At 39.3% G+C, this 19018-nt stretch overlaps 1 protein-coding gene across 1 annotated transcript in view; it reads left to right on the forward strand.

Moving 5' to 3' along the window:
* The window catches only part of hpse2 (heparanase 2), an 82103-nt gene extending 69227 nt beyond the window's left edge, over positions 1-12876 (forward strand). The window contains exons 10-12 of the mRNA XM_018766201.2: positions 620-765; positions 3951-4097; positions 12658-12876. Coding sequence (XP_018621717.1) covers positions 620-765; positions 3951-4097; positions 12658-12820 — 456 coding nt within the window. The 3' untranslated portion in view covers positions 12821-12876. The remainder of the gene's footprint in view (positions 1-619; positions 766-3950; positions 4098-12657) is intronic.
* The last annotated feature ends 6142 nt before the right edge of the window (positions 12877-19018 follow it).

Here is a 19018-nt window from a genome sequence, read left to right on the forward strand (position 1 = left end):
TGTATGTCAGGAAAGATGTTTACCTTTTCTTCATGGGAGAATCCCCTTACTGACCAGTACTGAATTCCTAAGGGGAACATGTTGCAATATTTTTTGCCATACAGTCCAAGAAACTGTCTGCCTAAGTGAAACACTAAACACTCTGGTGTGAATATTTAATATATTTTAAAGAGCAAACACCTTCTGCAGTCTTTGACGGCAGTGGTGGCAACACATTACACCAACTGTTCCTGTAGAATTCGGAGAAAAATCTTTCTCTGTGAAAATGCAGTTCCCTTCCAATATTATGACCGGCTGTAGAGTACAGAACTCTAATCATTATACTGTATAATCTGGGCTGAGTCTCCAAAAAGAATCCACTGTGGTTCCTTGGCTTAATATATGGTTAATTTGCAACGTATCCCCTTGATACATGTTAATAATCATGATCCAGTTCTTATTTCTCCTGAGCAATTCATCATACTGTTTGTTGAGCTGTCTGCCAAGGGTTCAGCAGTGCAGAACAGCTGGTTACTACTGGGAAGCTCAGGGCTAATTGCACGTGGACTTGTGTCCTGCAGGGTCCCCCAGAACAGGGGCTCATGGACATGTGGCATGTCTCCATGTGCTGGTTCTGCAGGATTACTGGTTGTCCCTGCTTTTCAAGCGGCTCGTGGGCCCCAAGGTCCTGGCAGTACACGTGGCTGGACTGCAGAGGAGACCACGGCCAGGCCGAGTGATTCGAGACAAGCTGCGCATTTATGCACACTGCACAAACTTCCACAAGTGAGTAGCCTCCTCTTCACTTCCTCATACACAACTGTCATTTTCAATGCATAATTTTACAGTTCTGTATGTTTGTATTATTAGTGAAAACAGGTTCTGTATTTTATATTTGGTAGTACCTTTGTTAGTGTTATGGTCCTGAGATTCCATTTTTTTTGTATGATCTTTTTATGATTTCCTGTTGTTAATGTCTGAAGGCTTCAGGACTGCCTGGCCACCAACATGGCATGCCAGAGCACTTTTTCTCAAACAGGTCTGTCAGCATTACTTGAATACAAGCTTTTCTCCTGTCAGGCCAATGTGGTGTATTGATAAATGTGATGCTCATAACGGTTCGTTCTCCCCAAAGGCTTGCAGACACTGAGAATGCAGCCCGGAGTGGAATACATTTAATGTGTAAAATCCTATCTGCGCATAATAAAGATACGTAAATAACAGGCTTCAAACGGTGTTTCAAAGTATGCAGCATAAAAGTTAACGAGTATCAATTATCAAGCATGCTGGCTCTCTTTCTTATGTGAAAGAGCTGCTGAAAAATGTCCGAAGCATTCAACCCATCTCAGATGCGATCTGGGCCGCAGGAGAAACAATGGGCTAGTCTGTACTGGTACTAGATAAAAAGTGCCACCACCTCCTTTGAAGGTTATCATTGAAATGAGGTGATGTGCACCAGGCCATAGGCTTGTCAGCACCAGAGTAGACTTACTGCCTGCTACCTGCCTGCAGCCACTTCTCCATTACAGGTGGGGCTACTGCCCTAGTTTGGCCCGTCCTCCCCAGTCCACAATAAAATCGACTTCCAGTTAAATTATCAAAGAAGGGATACGGCTGCATGGAATGTGGGAAGAGTCTTACTAGCACAGCTGGCCTGTTGAAGTTGTAGTTAGTGCTTTGCTGCTTGTAGAAGTCCTCATAGAATTTCAGCAAAGTGTTGCGTGAAGTTATGTGCTATGGGCAAGACCATGACATTAATGGAATTCTACAAAAAGCAGAAACAACATAAATGATGGGCTTCCTGTATGGGTGACAAAGGGGCTAAAGGCTGAGCAGTAGGAGTTAAAATTTAAGGTCTAACTTGTTCACGCAGCTGTACTACGAGACCTCATTCGAGACTCGTGTCTACTGAGGCCACGCACCAAAGGCCTGGCCAAGCAGCCCTCCAGGTCCTTTCCTGCCCCAAATGTAGAGAAAGACAGACAGGAAAGGATGTTCTCTTGATGTCTGAGCCAAATCCCAGGACCCAAGTCAAAACAGGCCTGCATGCTAGTCTGCTTTATTACTCTTCACAGTAGGTGGTTCATATCTTTTGGTCCTCCAAATAATTTCTGCTGCATCTTCCATCGTTCAGCCTTCAAAGTGATACATCATAATTCTTTATCAATGTTCCTAGCAGTAATGTTCTGGAATCATATGGTTTAAAGTTTCTCACAAGTTTAATCTATTTATCTGATCTTTGACTGTCTGATAGAATGTTCCTGAAATAACAAGATAAGTTGCAAAAGGCTGTACAAGGAGATTCCATATTCATTCCCCAGGAGGAGTTTTTAAAGGTTTTAATATGTTCATTTTAAAATGGGTGCCTTTGGTTTTGGTCTTTCAAGTTAGTTGAGTTACAGGGGGTCTGGTGGATGTTACTTTATGCCAAGGTGTAAAGTCATGAATCAGCCAGATTCTAAGTGCCTGCACAGGGAGTGAGAGATTACAAGCGGGCCGCAATGACAAAGCCAAGCTGTGACCTTATTCACTGGGTCCAGGGAACATGTGGTTTTCACTATAGCTGTGTTGTTCTTTCCTTTACATTAGAGGCCTTCTTGGATTTTATCATGTTTGTCTTATCTTTTCCTAGATATTTATCTTTAGCTAATAGTCTTATAGTGCTTAACACTTCACCTACACAGCAAAGCCCATGCATACATTGCCTGTGTAACTGCAGTACTTTTTTCTATCACTTTCAGAGATGGAAAAAAAAAATTGTAAAAGGTGATTGTGAGCCTACTGTTCATAACTTACTGTAACAGGAAAGCAGTGAGCACTTTGTGGTGCTTTATAAAATATGACACAATCAAAACTCAGCAGGGAACACCTTAAATGTGTTTAATTCTGTTACAGTTGGATTCTTAACAACAGCTACAGAAAAAACAGACAATATTTCTATATACAGTGTTTCCACTTCAGCTAACAAACAGTAACATTGTAAACTAGCTGGATGTTGACAGCTCTAAGGGAAAGCTAAATTCACAGAACTGCTTGCCAGCAAAAGTTTACACAAATAGCTAACTTGATTTGGGTAATTACAATACTTCTAATCACCCTTAAATGAGAAATAGCCTACATATAGAATAGAATAGAATAGAATAGAATATACTTCACACACACATTTCTGTGAAATTTGTCTTGGACAACCATGACACAGCCAGTGCACAACATTGGACTCACATAAAACAATACATACCATAACATACAATAAAATAAGAAATAAAACAACAATCAAAATATATTAAAAATCTACTGTATACCAATCTAAAATCTCAGTTTTGGAATTCTCTATTCAATAATTTAACCGCAATTGGCACAAAAGAATCTTTATAATGAATTTATGAGAAATAAAGAGCAGAAACCTATTTTTTTTCAGATTGAGATAACCTAATTAATGAATGAATTAGCTATGTAAATGTTTTAACATATAAAAGCCATTTTATTTAATCAGTTTGTAGCCATACTAAGCAAAAAGCTATGAAAATCATTATACATTAAACATCTCGATTTTAAGAAAACTTTCATGTCCAATCGTCATTATTCCGAAAAACCTTAAGGAAAACAGTGGAGTTGCTTAGTTTAACAGTTTAATCAAGTAGTTTTGAGTAACAGGATGCAGAAATTTGTGTTCATAAAAGTTCTCTGATGATGTACCTTTGGATCTTATGCTAAGGGGATTTATGTACATGTTGACTAAAATAAGTGTTTCAGAATGGCATAGGGCTTTATTGTACAACGAATTGTAAGTGAGGGCTTGAAATAACTTTTTCCTTGCAGCATTGTTTTTTCTTGTGCAATGCAAAAATTTTGTAGAAACATCAATAATAGGGGAAACCTGTTTCAGTTGTATTGTACAGAATACGAGGTATGAATATGAGGTTTTTTGGTCATGGCTTTTCACTTGTGGATTTTTCTCTTTTCTCTTCCAGTCATAATTATGTGCGAGGGTCAATAACAATCTACATTATTAACTTGCACCGGTCACGGAAGAAAATCAAGCTGGCTGGCACCCTGCGCAACAGAACTGTTCACCAGTACTTGCTGCAGCCCCTGGGCACAGATGGCCTGCAGGCCAGGTGAGTGCAGCACACCTGCATTACAAGCACATTAAAGTTTTAGGGATGAACAGTGGGACTTTGAAAAAATCTTTGCTAAATGAAATACCTTCATTATTTTCCTATTCTGGGCACAACTTAAAAAAATAGGCACTTACATCCTCAGCATATTGGGAAACAATTCTAGACACACTGAGTTGATTTGTATAGCCAAAGACTCGACTTTTTTTGTTTTTAGAAAAAATATCCATCTTTGCTGCTAATGCAGTATCCTATTTCACAAGCACTGATTTACTGAAACTGTATGAGTGGAGAGGGACCCTGGTTAAAATAACATGTCAGGCCTCCTTTTCATCTTGTACGACCAAATAGAAAAAAGTTGTGGATCTCTTTCCGTGCAAATAGTTACAAGCTCACATTTGGGGATTGCCGGATGAAGAACTCGAAGAATATTTTAAGCAAACAGGTCAAATTCCTATGAATAAATTATGCTTCCCAAAGTCAAGTAAACCTGTTGGATTCACTGTTTGATTGTTCCTGTGATCCCTCTGGTTGTGGATATAGGGAGAGGCCATGTAGCAGGCAGTTTGCTCCTGGCAGAAGAAAGAGCTGGCAAGGAAGCAAAGGTCACTCAGGTATTCTGTTAATAGGCACAAACAACGCTACATATGCATTATGGTGTTTCATTCTCCCCTGAAAACATTTCATCTGGGTCTAAGCAAAGCACTGCAGTTAGGTTACATCTCAAGCATGCAGAAGAAAAATTGTACTAAAGACAAAAACATCACAAAGGATTCTATCAGGAACACCTTCTCTGACTGGCTTTACCTTAGATTAATACTGCAAGGGTGAAGAACCACAGTGTCAGTCGTGTGCTGTGCTTGATGTGGGATATCAGTGTGCTGTTATTTTGTTCACCCCCTCCCCTCCCCAGCTCCATACAATTAACACCCTTCCCTGCTGTAATTCATAGACAGTTGCGTTTTAACTGACTCCCCTGTTTGTGATTTTGGCTTGCTAATTTAAATTTAGCACTAATCCTGAGGTAACAGTGTCATGCATGTTTTGGGTGCCAGTGGTGGATTTTGGAAACATAACCACTGGAGAGGAACGCTGATGTTCTGAATCCGTAAAGGCTTTCATTGATCTTGAAAAATTTGAAGACTGGTTTTGTTAAGAATTCACCAGCACCAACTGATAATAAATATGTGTATTCTTACCTATATTACATTTACATTTATTCATTTAGTAGATGCTTTCCGCAAAAGTAACACATAGCTCAGAGTAAACATATTAGTATCATCAAATGAAATCTGTAACTTTTTTTTGTTTTCATGTTTGTCGGTGTTTCACCACATAGTTTCATCATGATTTCTTCATGTAAATTTTGTACATCATGTACATTTTCTTCTAGTTCTATAGAGCTGCAGAAAATTGTTTAAAAAGGTTAGTGCATTAGGATAATCGATATTGTATCATCTTAGCAAGCTCCAGAAATGACGTTAGCTAGTATTGTCTGCCTCCTGCTGCTCTTGTCCTAAGGTTATTTGCAATCGCTAAAATAAAATGTTTTACATATTTTACTGCCCATAAATAAGATGATGATGGTATAATAAGCATTTTGCTGCTTAACTGCAGCATATGTAGTAACTGTAGGATGTGTAGTAAATGTAGAAGCCTTTTTTTTGCTAAACAAAATTCCTGGTATATCTTTTACATGCAGGAATGGTAAGTGCCGTTGAGTTGAATATGATACATGGCAAGCGCTCACATGGTTTTCTTGGAGAGGGAGGGTATGGAAGTTGTTTACCATTGCCTTCGTCCACATGTGACATTGGATTGTGAATATGGGGAAGTCATACAAACTGCACACATACTAAGCTGGTTTCAGTGCCCAAACAAGCAGCTCCAGGAGCTGGGAGGCACTGGTGTTTCCCTCTGTGCCACCATGTTGCTTTTCAACAGGGAGAAAATCTCATTCAAATCCAACTCCAGAAAAGACTATTTTGTGGTTGTGGGTAGACTCCTCTTTATCTACCATTTCAGTTTGGCTAGTTCAATTCAGGAATATTGTTCTTTTGGAATTCTAAGGAGCAGCATCATTAATCTTGAGGCTTTAATAAATTACAAAAACTTAGAAGTCTACCGCTACCTTAGGGCATCATAGTATGTCATTGTCTAAAAATTCAAATCATTCCATGACCATTGTAGTATCTGTAAAATGTGCATTATAAAAATGAAAAATAGTTTGGAGTGTGTGAGCATTTTTAATCATTTTAATCAGTTTTATTGAGTACTATGCTGAAATGTCATTTCTATAATCATTAGATTTATCAGTTGAAAAATAATTACCTGATGATGTGCAATTTCCTGCAGGATAATTGAAGTAGCTGTCTCTCTAATTTACAGTATTGTTTGACTTTGTTTTCAGGTTTTTGGAAAATTGTAACACATCTCAGTCAAATTAGAGAAAATCTGAATTCATATTTATGTTAATAAATGAAGTGGTGCTATAATAGATACTGTTGTTTAGCCCTTCAGTATCATACAAGGCTGTGAAAGTATCACAGTTAAAGCGGTGTATAATAGTAAACTGTCAGCTCATACTGTGTTATATTCTGATTGATATAAATCATTACAGTCTTTTTTACATGAACTATTAAATAGTTTGAGCAGTTTTGACTTGAGATTCACAGCAGACTGGCTTTTCATATTCTTGTTTGTTATTGCTGTCACTTATGTATTATGAGACATGTAATTTGAGGTGGTCAGGGGAGTTCTTGTAAATCTTTCACTGAATTCATTTTTAAAACCTACTGTGAGTTTGTGCTCAAATGCGTCAGTCTCTGCCTCTCCGTATGGGTTGAATCAAACAGTGTCGCCCAGGTTCACTGAATAACATATACAGAGAACCTATATAGTTACTTCATATGTTCCATTGCTTAAAACTTCTAAACGATAACACATCTGTTAGGAAATGAAAAGTTAATTTTTGTAAGGTTATACTGAACACCCTGCCTTTGCAGACTGTTCTGCTTCATTTATTGTTGAAGAATTCATACTTAAGGTCATATTCCAAAGCTCTCAAAACGTTACTAAGTTTCATTGAATGGGACATATTAGTTATTCTTTAAGTTTGATTGCACATCTTATGTTACTGTGAACCTTTTTTATTTTCTGTAAGGTCTGTTTATGTTTTTAGGTTTTGTTGTCTATTTTTTCAGATGGTTTACAGTGGTTAGTACCTACCAAAAGTGGTCCAAGGAAGGACAACTAGTGCACCAGCAACAGGGTCATGGGTGCCCAAGGCTTATTGATGTGCACGAGCAAAGGCTAGCCCGTCTGGTCTGATCCCACAGAAGAGCTACGGTAGCACAAATTGCTGAAAACCTTAATGCTGACCATGATAGAAAGGTGTCAGAACACACAGTGCATCGCAGCTTGCTGTGTATGGGGCTGCGTATCCACAGACCAGTCAGAGTGCCCATGCTAAACCCTGACCACTGCTGAAAGCACCTACGATGGGCACGTGAGCGTCAGAACTGGACCATGGAGCAATGGAAGAAGGTGGCCTGCTCTGATAAATCGCGTTTTCTTTGAAATCATGTGGATGGCCGGGTGCATGTGCGTTATTTACCTGGGGAAGAGATGGCAGCAGAATGCACTGTGGAAAGAAGGCAAGCCGGCGGAGGCAGTGTGATGCTCTGGGCAATGTTCTGCTGGGAAACCTTGGGTCCTGGCATTCATGTGGATGTTACTTTGACACGTACCACCTACCTAAAGATTGCTGCAGACCATGTACACCCCTTCATGGCAACAGTATTCCCTGATGGCAGTGCCCTCTTTCAGCAGGATAATGGATGCTGCCACACTGCAAAAAATTGTTCAGGAATAGTTTGAGGAACATGACAAAGAGTTCAAGGTATTGTCTTGACCTCCAGTTCCCCAGATCTCATCCGATTGAGCATCTGTGGGATGTACTGGAAAAACAAGTCTGATCCATGGAGGCCCTACCTCACAAATTACAGAGCTGTTTTGGAGGCACGACGGGGGCCTACACAATATTAGGCAGGTGATTTTAATGTTTTGGCTGATGTATATGTGTATATGTTCCTGTAATTTCAGCAATATATAGCTCTTAGCTTTTACTTTGGGAAATATTTCCTGTTAAACCAATAAATATTGTTATGTAATGAGCAATTCAGGTGACTAATGTACATGTCACACGACTATTGCTCATAATAGCAACAGTATACACAAGACACAAAGCAGCTTGCTGAACTATTAGTCTGTAAGTGCCGGTGAACCTGAATATCATGTTTTTGTTGTGTAAAAAAATGGTTGATATGCTGACACTGTCTTTAGAATTATGGACAAATGCTCTGGCTGCTTTGTTGACTGTGGACCAAAATGTCAAATAAGATAAATTAGCCGTGTGATTTCAAATGTACCCGTGTTCGGGATCAAGTTCAGTGTGACTTCACTACTGCTGATTAATGGTTTATAACCTCAGTATTATTTGATGGGAGATGGTTTACTTTCCTGCTTTATGTTAATTTCCCTGAACAACATCCAGGTGCTGGAATTCTTTTGTTTTGCCTTTATGAAACTTTTGTTAGTATTTTGTTAGTTTTTTAGTATATTTAATAGCCTATCAATGTAACTATAATAGAGCTACTATAGAAAAATATATTAGCAAATTGTCAATTGGCAGTAATCATGTTTGTTTTGTCAAAAACTACTAGTTTTCTGTACAGTCAAACTCTTAAAGAATCATGTACATAATTTAAATCTGAAAATATGTTGACATGGGCACTGAAAATCTCTCAGATTTTGAGTGTTGTAAATTTTAGAACTTGTAAATGATTTTTTTGTAACAGAATATTAGTAAGAAACAGTTTTCAGTCATTTTGGGGCAGTTTTATAGAACAAATGTAATGCCTTCAACGTAGAACTCCTGGGAACTTTTCACTTCAAATCTCTTATTTACTTCTTATTTAGAAGTACTAATGAGAAGGAAGGTCAAGTGCTCATTACTGGTTTGTTAAGTGTAGTTTTCTGTTTTTCGAGTCAAGCAGGATAATCTGGCTTCTTAACCTGGTCAAGCATTTTACTGGCTGCAAATCTACAAGGCTAACTTTTCCACATCTGTGAAAAAAAAATGCTTGTTTTCCAGTTATATGGACATTTAGAAAATGCTTTTGGCTTTGGAGTCCCCAAGGTTCATTTACATGCTATAACTTATAATACAAAACTTGATATCTTATACTGTATTCCTTTTTTAGTGTCCTCACATTTGTTAATTTAACAGACGCTTTTCTCTAAAGCGACATATGTCACATAGAAAATACTGTGTGCATTACATTAGCAAAAAGAGAAACTTAGATGCAGACATGTGATTCTAAAGTACAGTTAGTTTACTTTCCACCATATGCATCAACTTCAATGCAGTATTAATGCATTATGCAATTCAATGCAGTATTACAACTGTAAACAGTTATTTACAATGTTAGTTGTTAACAACAATACACATGTTAATAACTGTAAACAATGTTAGTTTCAAAGAATGTAAATTTGACCTTTGCATTGTTTTTTTTTCCAACTGCACCTCACACAAATAGACTGGCCTGCTGTCCTCTTGATCACTCAAAGAAACTAAAGAGTTATATCCTGGACAGTCATTTGATTAAAAGCAACTGTTTCTAAATTACTGACAATCTTACTGACAAGCTACAGTTGCGCTACCTAGAACCAAATGAAATTCACAAATTCAAATTAGCTTGTTTATGCTACATTACATTCAGCTTGCATTATTTATTTGCATTTTGTCAGATGTTTTTATTTAAAGGGATTCCAAGGTCTTAAATGTGATTGGTTTTGCCCATATGAACCTGTAACATATGCTTTGGGGTTTTACATTAAATTTTAGCCTGTAAACATTTCAAATGCATAAAGTTTTTGTGAATCTTAAAGGTTTGGCCCCAAGTTCAAAAAAGCAATGTGCTAAGGCAAAATTTGACCCCGTTTTGCTGCAACAAATAATGAAAATTTCAAGGCCAAGTTTTTTATCGGCTCAATTTCAAACATAAACACTGAATCTTCGGGGTCACTTTTGGCATAACATGAAGCTGTTGTCATTTTGAAAAAAATGTTAGTTTAAAATTCACTAAAGAAAAACTTTTGGTGAGAACTTAAAAAAGATTATGTAAAAACATACCCTCAAGTTTTTACAGGGTGGATAAGAAACAACTTTTTAAAGACAGGACTACTAAATGCTGACTTAATTCAGAATAACATTCCTGTTTATAAGCAGGAAAAAATAAAAGACAATTTTCTGTCCATACATTTGAGTAAATTGATAAGAAATTGATAACAAAGGTGCAGCATCTGGGGAATGTTGTGTGACTATTAAAGCCACAGCCCTGTATTCAAAGGACCCAGGTTCACTTATCTTCTCCTACTGTCGGACCCTTGAGCAAAGTACTTTCCCTGAATTGTTCCAGTAAAAATTACCAGGCTGACTAAATGGAAACATTATTGTAAGTAGCTTAGAGTACAAACCTAACGTAAGTCATGTTGGAGAAGAGTGTTAATGTTAGCTAAATGAATAAATAATCCAGAGCTGGCCTGCTGACCCCTTGCAATGTAAGAATCAGACACAGCATCGCTGTCCCACAGAAAAGGACCTGTTTGGCTGATTAAGGAGAGCAGCTGTGTCACTGGTGTGTGGATGTATTAGGCAGACACCTCCCTGCATGCAGATGTGCCCCACGGAACCAGACTCAGGAAGCTCTGTAGAAACTTCCGTGATTTGCACACTGCCTCCTTTAGGAGTCTGTGCCTTGCTTCACTGCTCCACGGTTGTGGACCCTCTGGCCCTCAGGGCTAAGTGTCATAATATACTGAAGGGTCTGATTAACTGCAACATTTGAGACTTGTGTGACCAGAATTTTTTCAGCTTTTATGTCGGCTGAATGTTATTCCAATAATGCACAGCCTTAATGTATCGAGAGTGGTGAATCAGAAAGTCTTTACAGTCTTTAAAGTTTTTTTTTCTGTTTTGCCTGCCTTGTGCAAATCTATATACTTTAGATGTTAATAGGAAGACATGTTGTATAAGCACTCAAGATGTGAAAGTTTTGTTTTTAACATTGACTGCTCCTTTGGTGATCTTTATGTTGGTTTGTCAGGTCCCCTCACACTCACACACATGCCCACATCTGTAACTGTTGCTGTTCCAGTACAGACATATGGAACCATTAGGAAAGTTTAATTTAATTTCCATCATATTTGAAGGAGATGCAAAGTCCTCTCTCTGCACGTGGCACCATGCACAGTGTGCTTACATACCTTTTTCATTGCTTTGAACTCTCAAGCATAAATCCCAGCAAAATAGGCTGTTGTGCAGATCAACAAGCGGCTTTGGCGTTACTTCTGAAGCGCGCTGTGTCACACCATCACAACATATCACAGTGTGCTTCAGAAGAATTCCAGGTCGACATGAAACACTTGGACATGAGACTTGCTGACAGAGGGGAGCAAGCTGTGATCATTTCAGTGTGGGGAGTTGCAGGTACGAGGAAGTGATCATGTTAGTCAATGTATAGATGAGGTCCAAGCGGGGAAGTAGGTGGAACAGAAGAGTCAGAGCAGTCTCATTTCTATAGAAAAATATGTTCTAATTCAGAAGGTGCTTTCTTAAATTTCAGTCAGAAGCATGAATCCAGTCAGATGTGGCCTGCTTTGTCTGCACACTGAAGTAGTGGCCAAGGCCAGGGGGTGTAATAGCTAAAAACACTGAATTACACAGATCATATCAACAAGTATGTGAATGTGTTCAAAAATGTAACGCATGACCTATAGATTTACCATAAATGCTGAAAGGCACTTTCAAGATTTCCAGATTTCCAGGCTTGTTTCATCTGAGGCTTTTTGTGGAGAGATGTGTATAGAGATGTAACTCGAGAAGTCCCATGCAAGCAGCTTCATTTCATTAGTGGTACATTTACTGTAGCCCTAACTGTGTCTGTGTGTGCAGGTGTAGGTCTAAGTGCATAACACAAAAAGCACAGAACAGCTCATTGATATATTAAATATGTTCTGATTTCAGTCTTGTTCCAATACAAATGTGATGGCACAAATAAATTAAGTGTTACTTCAAAGTTCAGTTAATGAAAAACATTAGCTTAGAGTATGGAAATGGTCACAAGTTCATTTTAACTTTACTTGCCTTCATTACTCCATGCTTTTCTAAGGAATGGAAATTTCACTAAAAGATGTTGCGATATCAATTATAAAAATGCCAGAGAGTCCAAGTGTTTTTTCAGGGACTTCTACAGTACGCAGTTCATAGCTGTAATGTTACTGGTCCTCGTTTTCAGTACAGGCAATAATGTAACTGTGGCGCCCCCCAGTGAACATTCTGCAGAGTATTGTGTCAGTGCGTGGCTGAATGGCTGAAAGAATAATTATTACTTGATGGTGACTGCTGGGGTTAATGTGCCACACACCCAGATGTGGGGAACTCAGGTTGAGGGAGGAACGCTGTTTGGCTGAGCTATACTGTGTTTTTCATCACCAGGACTGTGCAGCTCAACGGGGAGCCTCTAGTTCTACTGGACGACGAGACATTCCCGGACCTGAAGCCACGGACACTGCGGGCGGGTCGAACGATAGCCATGCCACCCATGGCCATCGGCTTCTATGTCATCAAAAACATCAACGCGTACGCCTGTCGCAAATAACTAGTGCTCATTGAACCCCAGACCTTCCCCTTTTGTCCCTCAGCAGAGCACTGCATCACCCAGAAGTTAATCTGGGGCTCTAGTACCGAAAGGCCTGCCCTTCAAGTTATTCAAGGGTTGCACTGACCACCTTTCACGTACCGTTGTTTTCTTATACTGCAGCAATGGTTTCAGAAGCACAGAGCCTTATTACATTTTTAAAGGAACAAAAATAAAACAGTGCCAGTTACTGGTGTCAAAATTTTGCAGGTTTTTTTATATTGTTTAAAGTCTTCTCCTCGGTTCAGCTCTTTAAAGTGAAATGTCTCCTTGTTAAATTGTTCAGATTTTTCCTTGTCGTTCCATTCCAGCAAATCCATTGTTGTTGATAAGTCTAATGGCAAAATGTCCAGTATTTTCATAAATGTAACCAGTCCACTCTGGTTCACCTTTTCTTCTCTATGGAAACAAAAACCGCAAATTCCTGTTTTAAGTCAGCATCGGCAGTAAGAGCTGCACCATGACTTCAATTGAATTAAAAGCCTGTTAAAGTGGATACTGCTGTTGCAGGCTGTGAGGCATCCAAGCTGTCCTCTTTCCCTATGTCCCTCAGAGGACCTCTGCTGAGGAGCAGGAGGGGATTGTCAGCTGGTGGAGCCAGCAGAGGGTTTCCAGGGGAAAAGGCAGACTGTCTGTCCGCCCATTCCTCTCTGTTTATCCCAATGTTGTAAATCGCTGAAGAGCTGTCACTTTAATTTACATGCCTATCTAAATAGCTTCAGCAATGGTTGACACCCAAAAGTTATGTGGAAAAAATATATCACACACAGTTTTAGGCCTTTGTGTTTTTCACGATTGCTTTTTTAATGGTAGATTCAACTCTTTAAACAACTTCCAAGGCTGCAATATGGTCTCAACATGAGGTTTCCGTGCTGTGGTTTAGAGCAGAATTGCAGTGTGTGCAGTCAACCAAATTTAAAAGGAAAAAAACAAGAAACCAGACTTTAATATGGGGTTAATGTGACTGAGCCTGTCTGTAAGAAGACAGAACGCAATAGTAAATTTTGCAGTTAGCAGTGTCAAACATAGTGACAAAAGGAAATGTTTTTCATTTTCCTTAGTGGAATGACTGAGGTCCTTAGTTGAGGACCAGAAGATGTACAGACTTTAGGTTGCACTGTGGAGAGGTGGCTGGTAGCACTGAACAGGAATGTAAGGAGCTACAGAGAGCCAGAGCAGGACAGTCAGAGCAAAACAGCAGACACACACAGGGTAGAGGCCAGAGCAGCTGCAGCACACTCTGCTTTGGAGAGCTGAGTGAGCAGAAAAGGCAAGTACTCTCCCATGGTGTAATACGGGCTGGGTTGCTGAAAGGGTCTTATTTCACCTAAATTATACTCCTTAGACCAAACACATCAAGAAGCTCTAGTTAAGCATGTCAAGAACTATGAGCTACCAGAGGTCAGTAAGAACCAACGTTGTGATGGTTCTCTGTGACACTGTAGTCGTGATTAACAGTTAAGGGCCTGGTTGTCGACTCCAGACTATTATAAAGCAATCTGCTTGGTGCTGCTAGCTTTCAAGGGAACTTGGTATGAAATATTTTTGTACAGTTTTTCAAAGCTTCCGTATCATCCTATCAAAATATGTACTGTATATAAAAGCATGTAGATGAAAGATGTTCTTTAAATGTTTAATTACATATATTTTTAATTTAAATGAAATTGTATGTGTATGTAATTATTATTTTTATTGCTGTTGTTGGGGAGTTTAAAACAATTAAAATTATTTTATGATATTGAAATCTTGTGACCTTTCATGAGACTTAGAACACAACTTCAGATTTTTGAATTAGTACAAAAATGTGTCAGTGTAAATGTCAGATATGTGAAATTAATTTGTTATGATCATGAAAATTGGCAGTTGGCACATGGCTGTGCAGCATGTGCCCAGAACCCTGTCATGGCCACGATGTATCCAATATCCACAGTAGAAATAATGTGTAACGTTACAACCATAGTGACTTGTTAAAATTTTCATTAGATAAGCTCAGAGTGTTGAACGTCACTGTCTTCTGAATGTTTTTATTGTTTGTATGGAGTTGTTCATATTTTCTTTTTCAAAAAACCTATTGTGACAAATGTATCACCAAACATTATTTTTTGTTAAAAAAAAGCACAATAATAATAAATTCTTATCCATGTTCATTCCATCCCGAGTTTCCAAAATGCTATTGCTACAGGTGAAATATTTTACTAGCCTACAATTTAGTATTTTAGACAAAAGATAAATATTAGTCCATCTGTCCAATTTCAGTAACCGCTTATGCAGATGAGAAGCATGGGGAACTGGAGCCTATCCTGGACGCATTGGACACGAGCTGTGGAGGTACACGCCAGGACACCAATTTATAGTAGAATAGCAATACACACTTATTATGGGCAATTCAGTCAGAAATTCACCTCAACTGCCTGACTTTGGAAGGAAACTGAAACACTCAGAGGGAACCCACAGAGACACGGGGAGAACATGCAAACTCCACACAGACTGTGCAGGGATTGAACCCACGTTCTCTTGCATCAGCCACTACATCACCATGCCACCTGTAAACATTAGTCTTCGTTTCAAAAATAGAAAACTCAAATGTCGTAAATGTCTAGTACAGCAAAGGATTACTACGTTTGTGTGTTCAGCAACTTTGGGCTGCACATAAACAGACATCCTTTGAATATGGTGCATCTCTGCACAGTACATTTCCATGAGTCCATACAGATACACAGGAATTACTGCTGATGGAAGCCAGCAGTGAAGTACAGTTCCTCTATGACCAGTAAGGAGCACATGTTCAACAGTGAAATTGCCTGGATTAAAGGCCCTGGGCACTGGGTGATTTATACCTGCTCTGCAGCACAAAAGGGAATAGAAATAAATACTGACAGTAAGAAGCAGGCGCAGCCATCAGCCCTGGCTTTATATCCATACAGGTTGAGCGCACAGATCAACCGACCAGCCTTCAAAGGGCTGCTGTCAGTTTGGCCCACGCTGGAGGGACCATGGGGGAAGGAGCAGGTCCGGCCAGCCAAGGGCTGAGCGGGCCTAGCAGATGTTCCTGGCAGCTGGGAGCAGGCTTTGTTGTGGTCAACAAGAGTATTGTCTTGTCAGGGCAATGTCGTGAACCAGCCCTGATGGGAAACACTCACGGCTGGTGAGCCAGCGGCTATTTTCTGGGCTCCTAGCGTCTGGGTGCGGTCAGGAGAGGGAGACCCAAGACCCAGGCCAGCATGTGTTTGAAACTGCAAAGGAAAGGGGTTCAAGGAAAGGCAGATCTCACAGTTTGGCAGAGGGAGCCAGAGAACCACAAAGACAGCCTAATTAGTTTTTTAGGTTTACCAGACCCAGCAATACACTCTGAAAATGCTGGGTTAAAAGTAACCCATGCTGGGTCAATTGAGAGGCAATACATATTTTATTCCAACCCATTCTACCTTACTTGTTACAGAGATGGCACTGCATAAAGGGTTATGCTCTTCACTAATTCAGCAGATTGTGAAATAAGTCATTGTATGTTGTTCTGTAAAATGACTCAACACAGAGAAATAACATGGCACATAACAAAATAATTGTATTTAACCAAGCAAAGTGAGCCAAAATTACCTATTACTGGTTAACTTTTAACAAAACTTGTAGAGAGAAGCACAGGGCCTCGAATACTTACATTATTGGCTCTGTGGATGCTTTCTCAGAATTAGCTGTCATACAATTTCACAGTTTTTATTCAGCTGGATTTCAGGTCAGACATTTTGCTCAAGGGTACCAGAGCTCCATCCAGAATTTGACCCTGTGGCTTTATGGTCATAAATCTTACTACATATCCTTTATTTCATTTTCAGAAGACCTTCTTAATTCTGAATCTCGTTCATTTCATTGCATTGGTCAAATTAGTAAACACAGGGCCATATGAAGCATATTCTACATTTTGCCTTCAGATAGGTTTTCTGTTTGTATATGGATGGGAATATTACATTTACATTGCATTTATTTATTTAGCAGACACTTTTCTCCAAAGTGACTTCCAGCAAACACTATGTAGTGTTGTCAGTCCACACACCTTATTTACCAAGGTTACTTACACTGCTAGATACATTACTTACAATGGGACACTCATCCATACATCAGTGAAACATACTCTCTCTGTGTCACTCACACACTATGGGGAAAACCTGAACAGCATATCTTTGGATTGTGGGAGGAAATCCACGCAGACACAGGGGAGAACATGCAAACTCCACACAGACTGAGCAGGTATCGAACCCATGTCCTTTCGCACGACCCAGGTATTGTGAGACAGCAGTGCTACTTGCTGTGCCACCCCATATAGAGCCATTGCCATCTACTGATACAACACCTTTGCATGATTATAACTTAACTGAATGAGTTTACTCTGAGGTCTCCAAATAGAAAAAAAAAACTAATTTTGTTTAGAAAATTTTTGTTTTAGAAGATCAAAATGTGAAGGTAGAGTGTCTGACATGTCACATTTCACTGACCTCCTTGGGAATGTCTGCAGAAAATAAACACAGATCCACCAGAGAGGCCTGTGGCCCACTGGAGTCTGTGCCTCCAACAAGTTTACAGTAAAAAGGGAAACACTGACACCGGAATCCTGCTTTCAACGGAGTTTAATTGGGTTAACCCCAAAAACACTAATATACATCACTAAACTGTGGCAGATATGGAAGAAATAGATCTTTCAGACTGTGACTAAAATTTCACAAACTTTGCTTTTGAGCACATAGATAGCATAAATCAATACAAGTACAAAGTGTTAGAGGCTCTTTCACTGAATTAATAAATGTTGAAACTGGACAGTTAACAGTTAAATTCAGTTCAATTCAATTGAACTTATAGACTGCTTGTGGTAGCTGTAAAATCAAAGAATCACAGCAAAAGGAGATAGTAGCACTCAGCTAGGTTTATTTCGCAATGCTGGGGACTCTGCAAACTCGCAGGAGCCTAGACAGAGCCAACTTGTATATGTTTATATACGTTGTATGTCACGTATACACATCATGAAAAATTTGATTGCTGCATTATACCAGCTGTTGGTAAGAATATCCCACCAGCAACATTCAACATCCTGTCCACTCCCATGTGAAGGAGAAAAACACCTTTGTCTCAAACCCATATGGCCCAATTTTGAACCCCTTAACCTCCTCTGTTATACTTCTTATCCTAAAGCAAAGTGATGCATATGCAGTACAGGGCATTCTTGTTCACCAGTTCTATGCATTCCATAGGTTTCTATTTATTAGACAGGATGCCCTTTAACCTCAGCAGTTCTTTAAACTACAGAAAAGGTGACAACATTGATTTCTCTTACACATCCTTCTCACACAGTGATGCAGAGTGCTGAACAAAGCATCAGAGATGTAGAGACGTGTATACACACATACACACATACACATACACATACACATACACACACACACACACACACACTGTCTGAATCGCTTGTCCCATTCGGGGTGGTGGGGAGCCGGAGCCTAACCCGGCAACACAGGGCGTAAGGCTGGAGGGGGAGGGGACACACCCATCAGAGACATAATACAAATAAAAGTTTGGCTATACATTAAATGAATACAATAACTATAGTAGTCTTTAAAACTATAAGTAAGCCAACTGGCCACAGAGGAAAGGAACAAAATAAACTCCCAAACGAAAAGCAAGCAAGAAAAAACCTTTTGGGGTCCAAATGCCAGTGGCTGTATACCCCTCCTGGGCATTCTAGATAGAAAACGACTTTTAAGTCAACTTGAACAGCTACTTATAACATTATTTTGCTCACTAGACATTAAAAAGTTGATAGCCCAGATCTCATCCACCATGGCACACGGTCAGTGTCTTTCCTTGGGTATTTTAATTTCACTGATATGCACTTATGATTATAAAGCAGGTCTTATTGATCCCAAGTGATTAGTTTAGTCCTTGGGATTTATTTATTTGTTTGTTTGCTTGCTTGCTTTCCAGTTCTCTCTACATGTGTGTCATTGAAGTAACAGTGGCTCCAATACCTTTCATAGACTACATCAGTGGAACATCAGTGTTTATAGACATCACTGTTGCATGTTCATAATAACCAGCTGTCATTTGTAATTTGCAGGCACAGTCAGTTTTAACATACAGGAGCTCAAAAAATGTTTCATTTCTGTCATAATTGCT

Source organism: Scleropages formosus, chromosome 8, assembly GCF_900964775.1.
Source record: "Scleropages formosus chromosome 8, fSclFor1.1, whole genome shotgun sequence".
Taxonomy (NCBI): Eukaryota; Metazoa; Chordata; class Actinopteri; order Osteoglossiformes; family Osteoglossidae; genus Scleropages; species Scleropages formosus.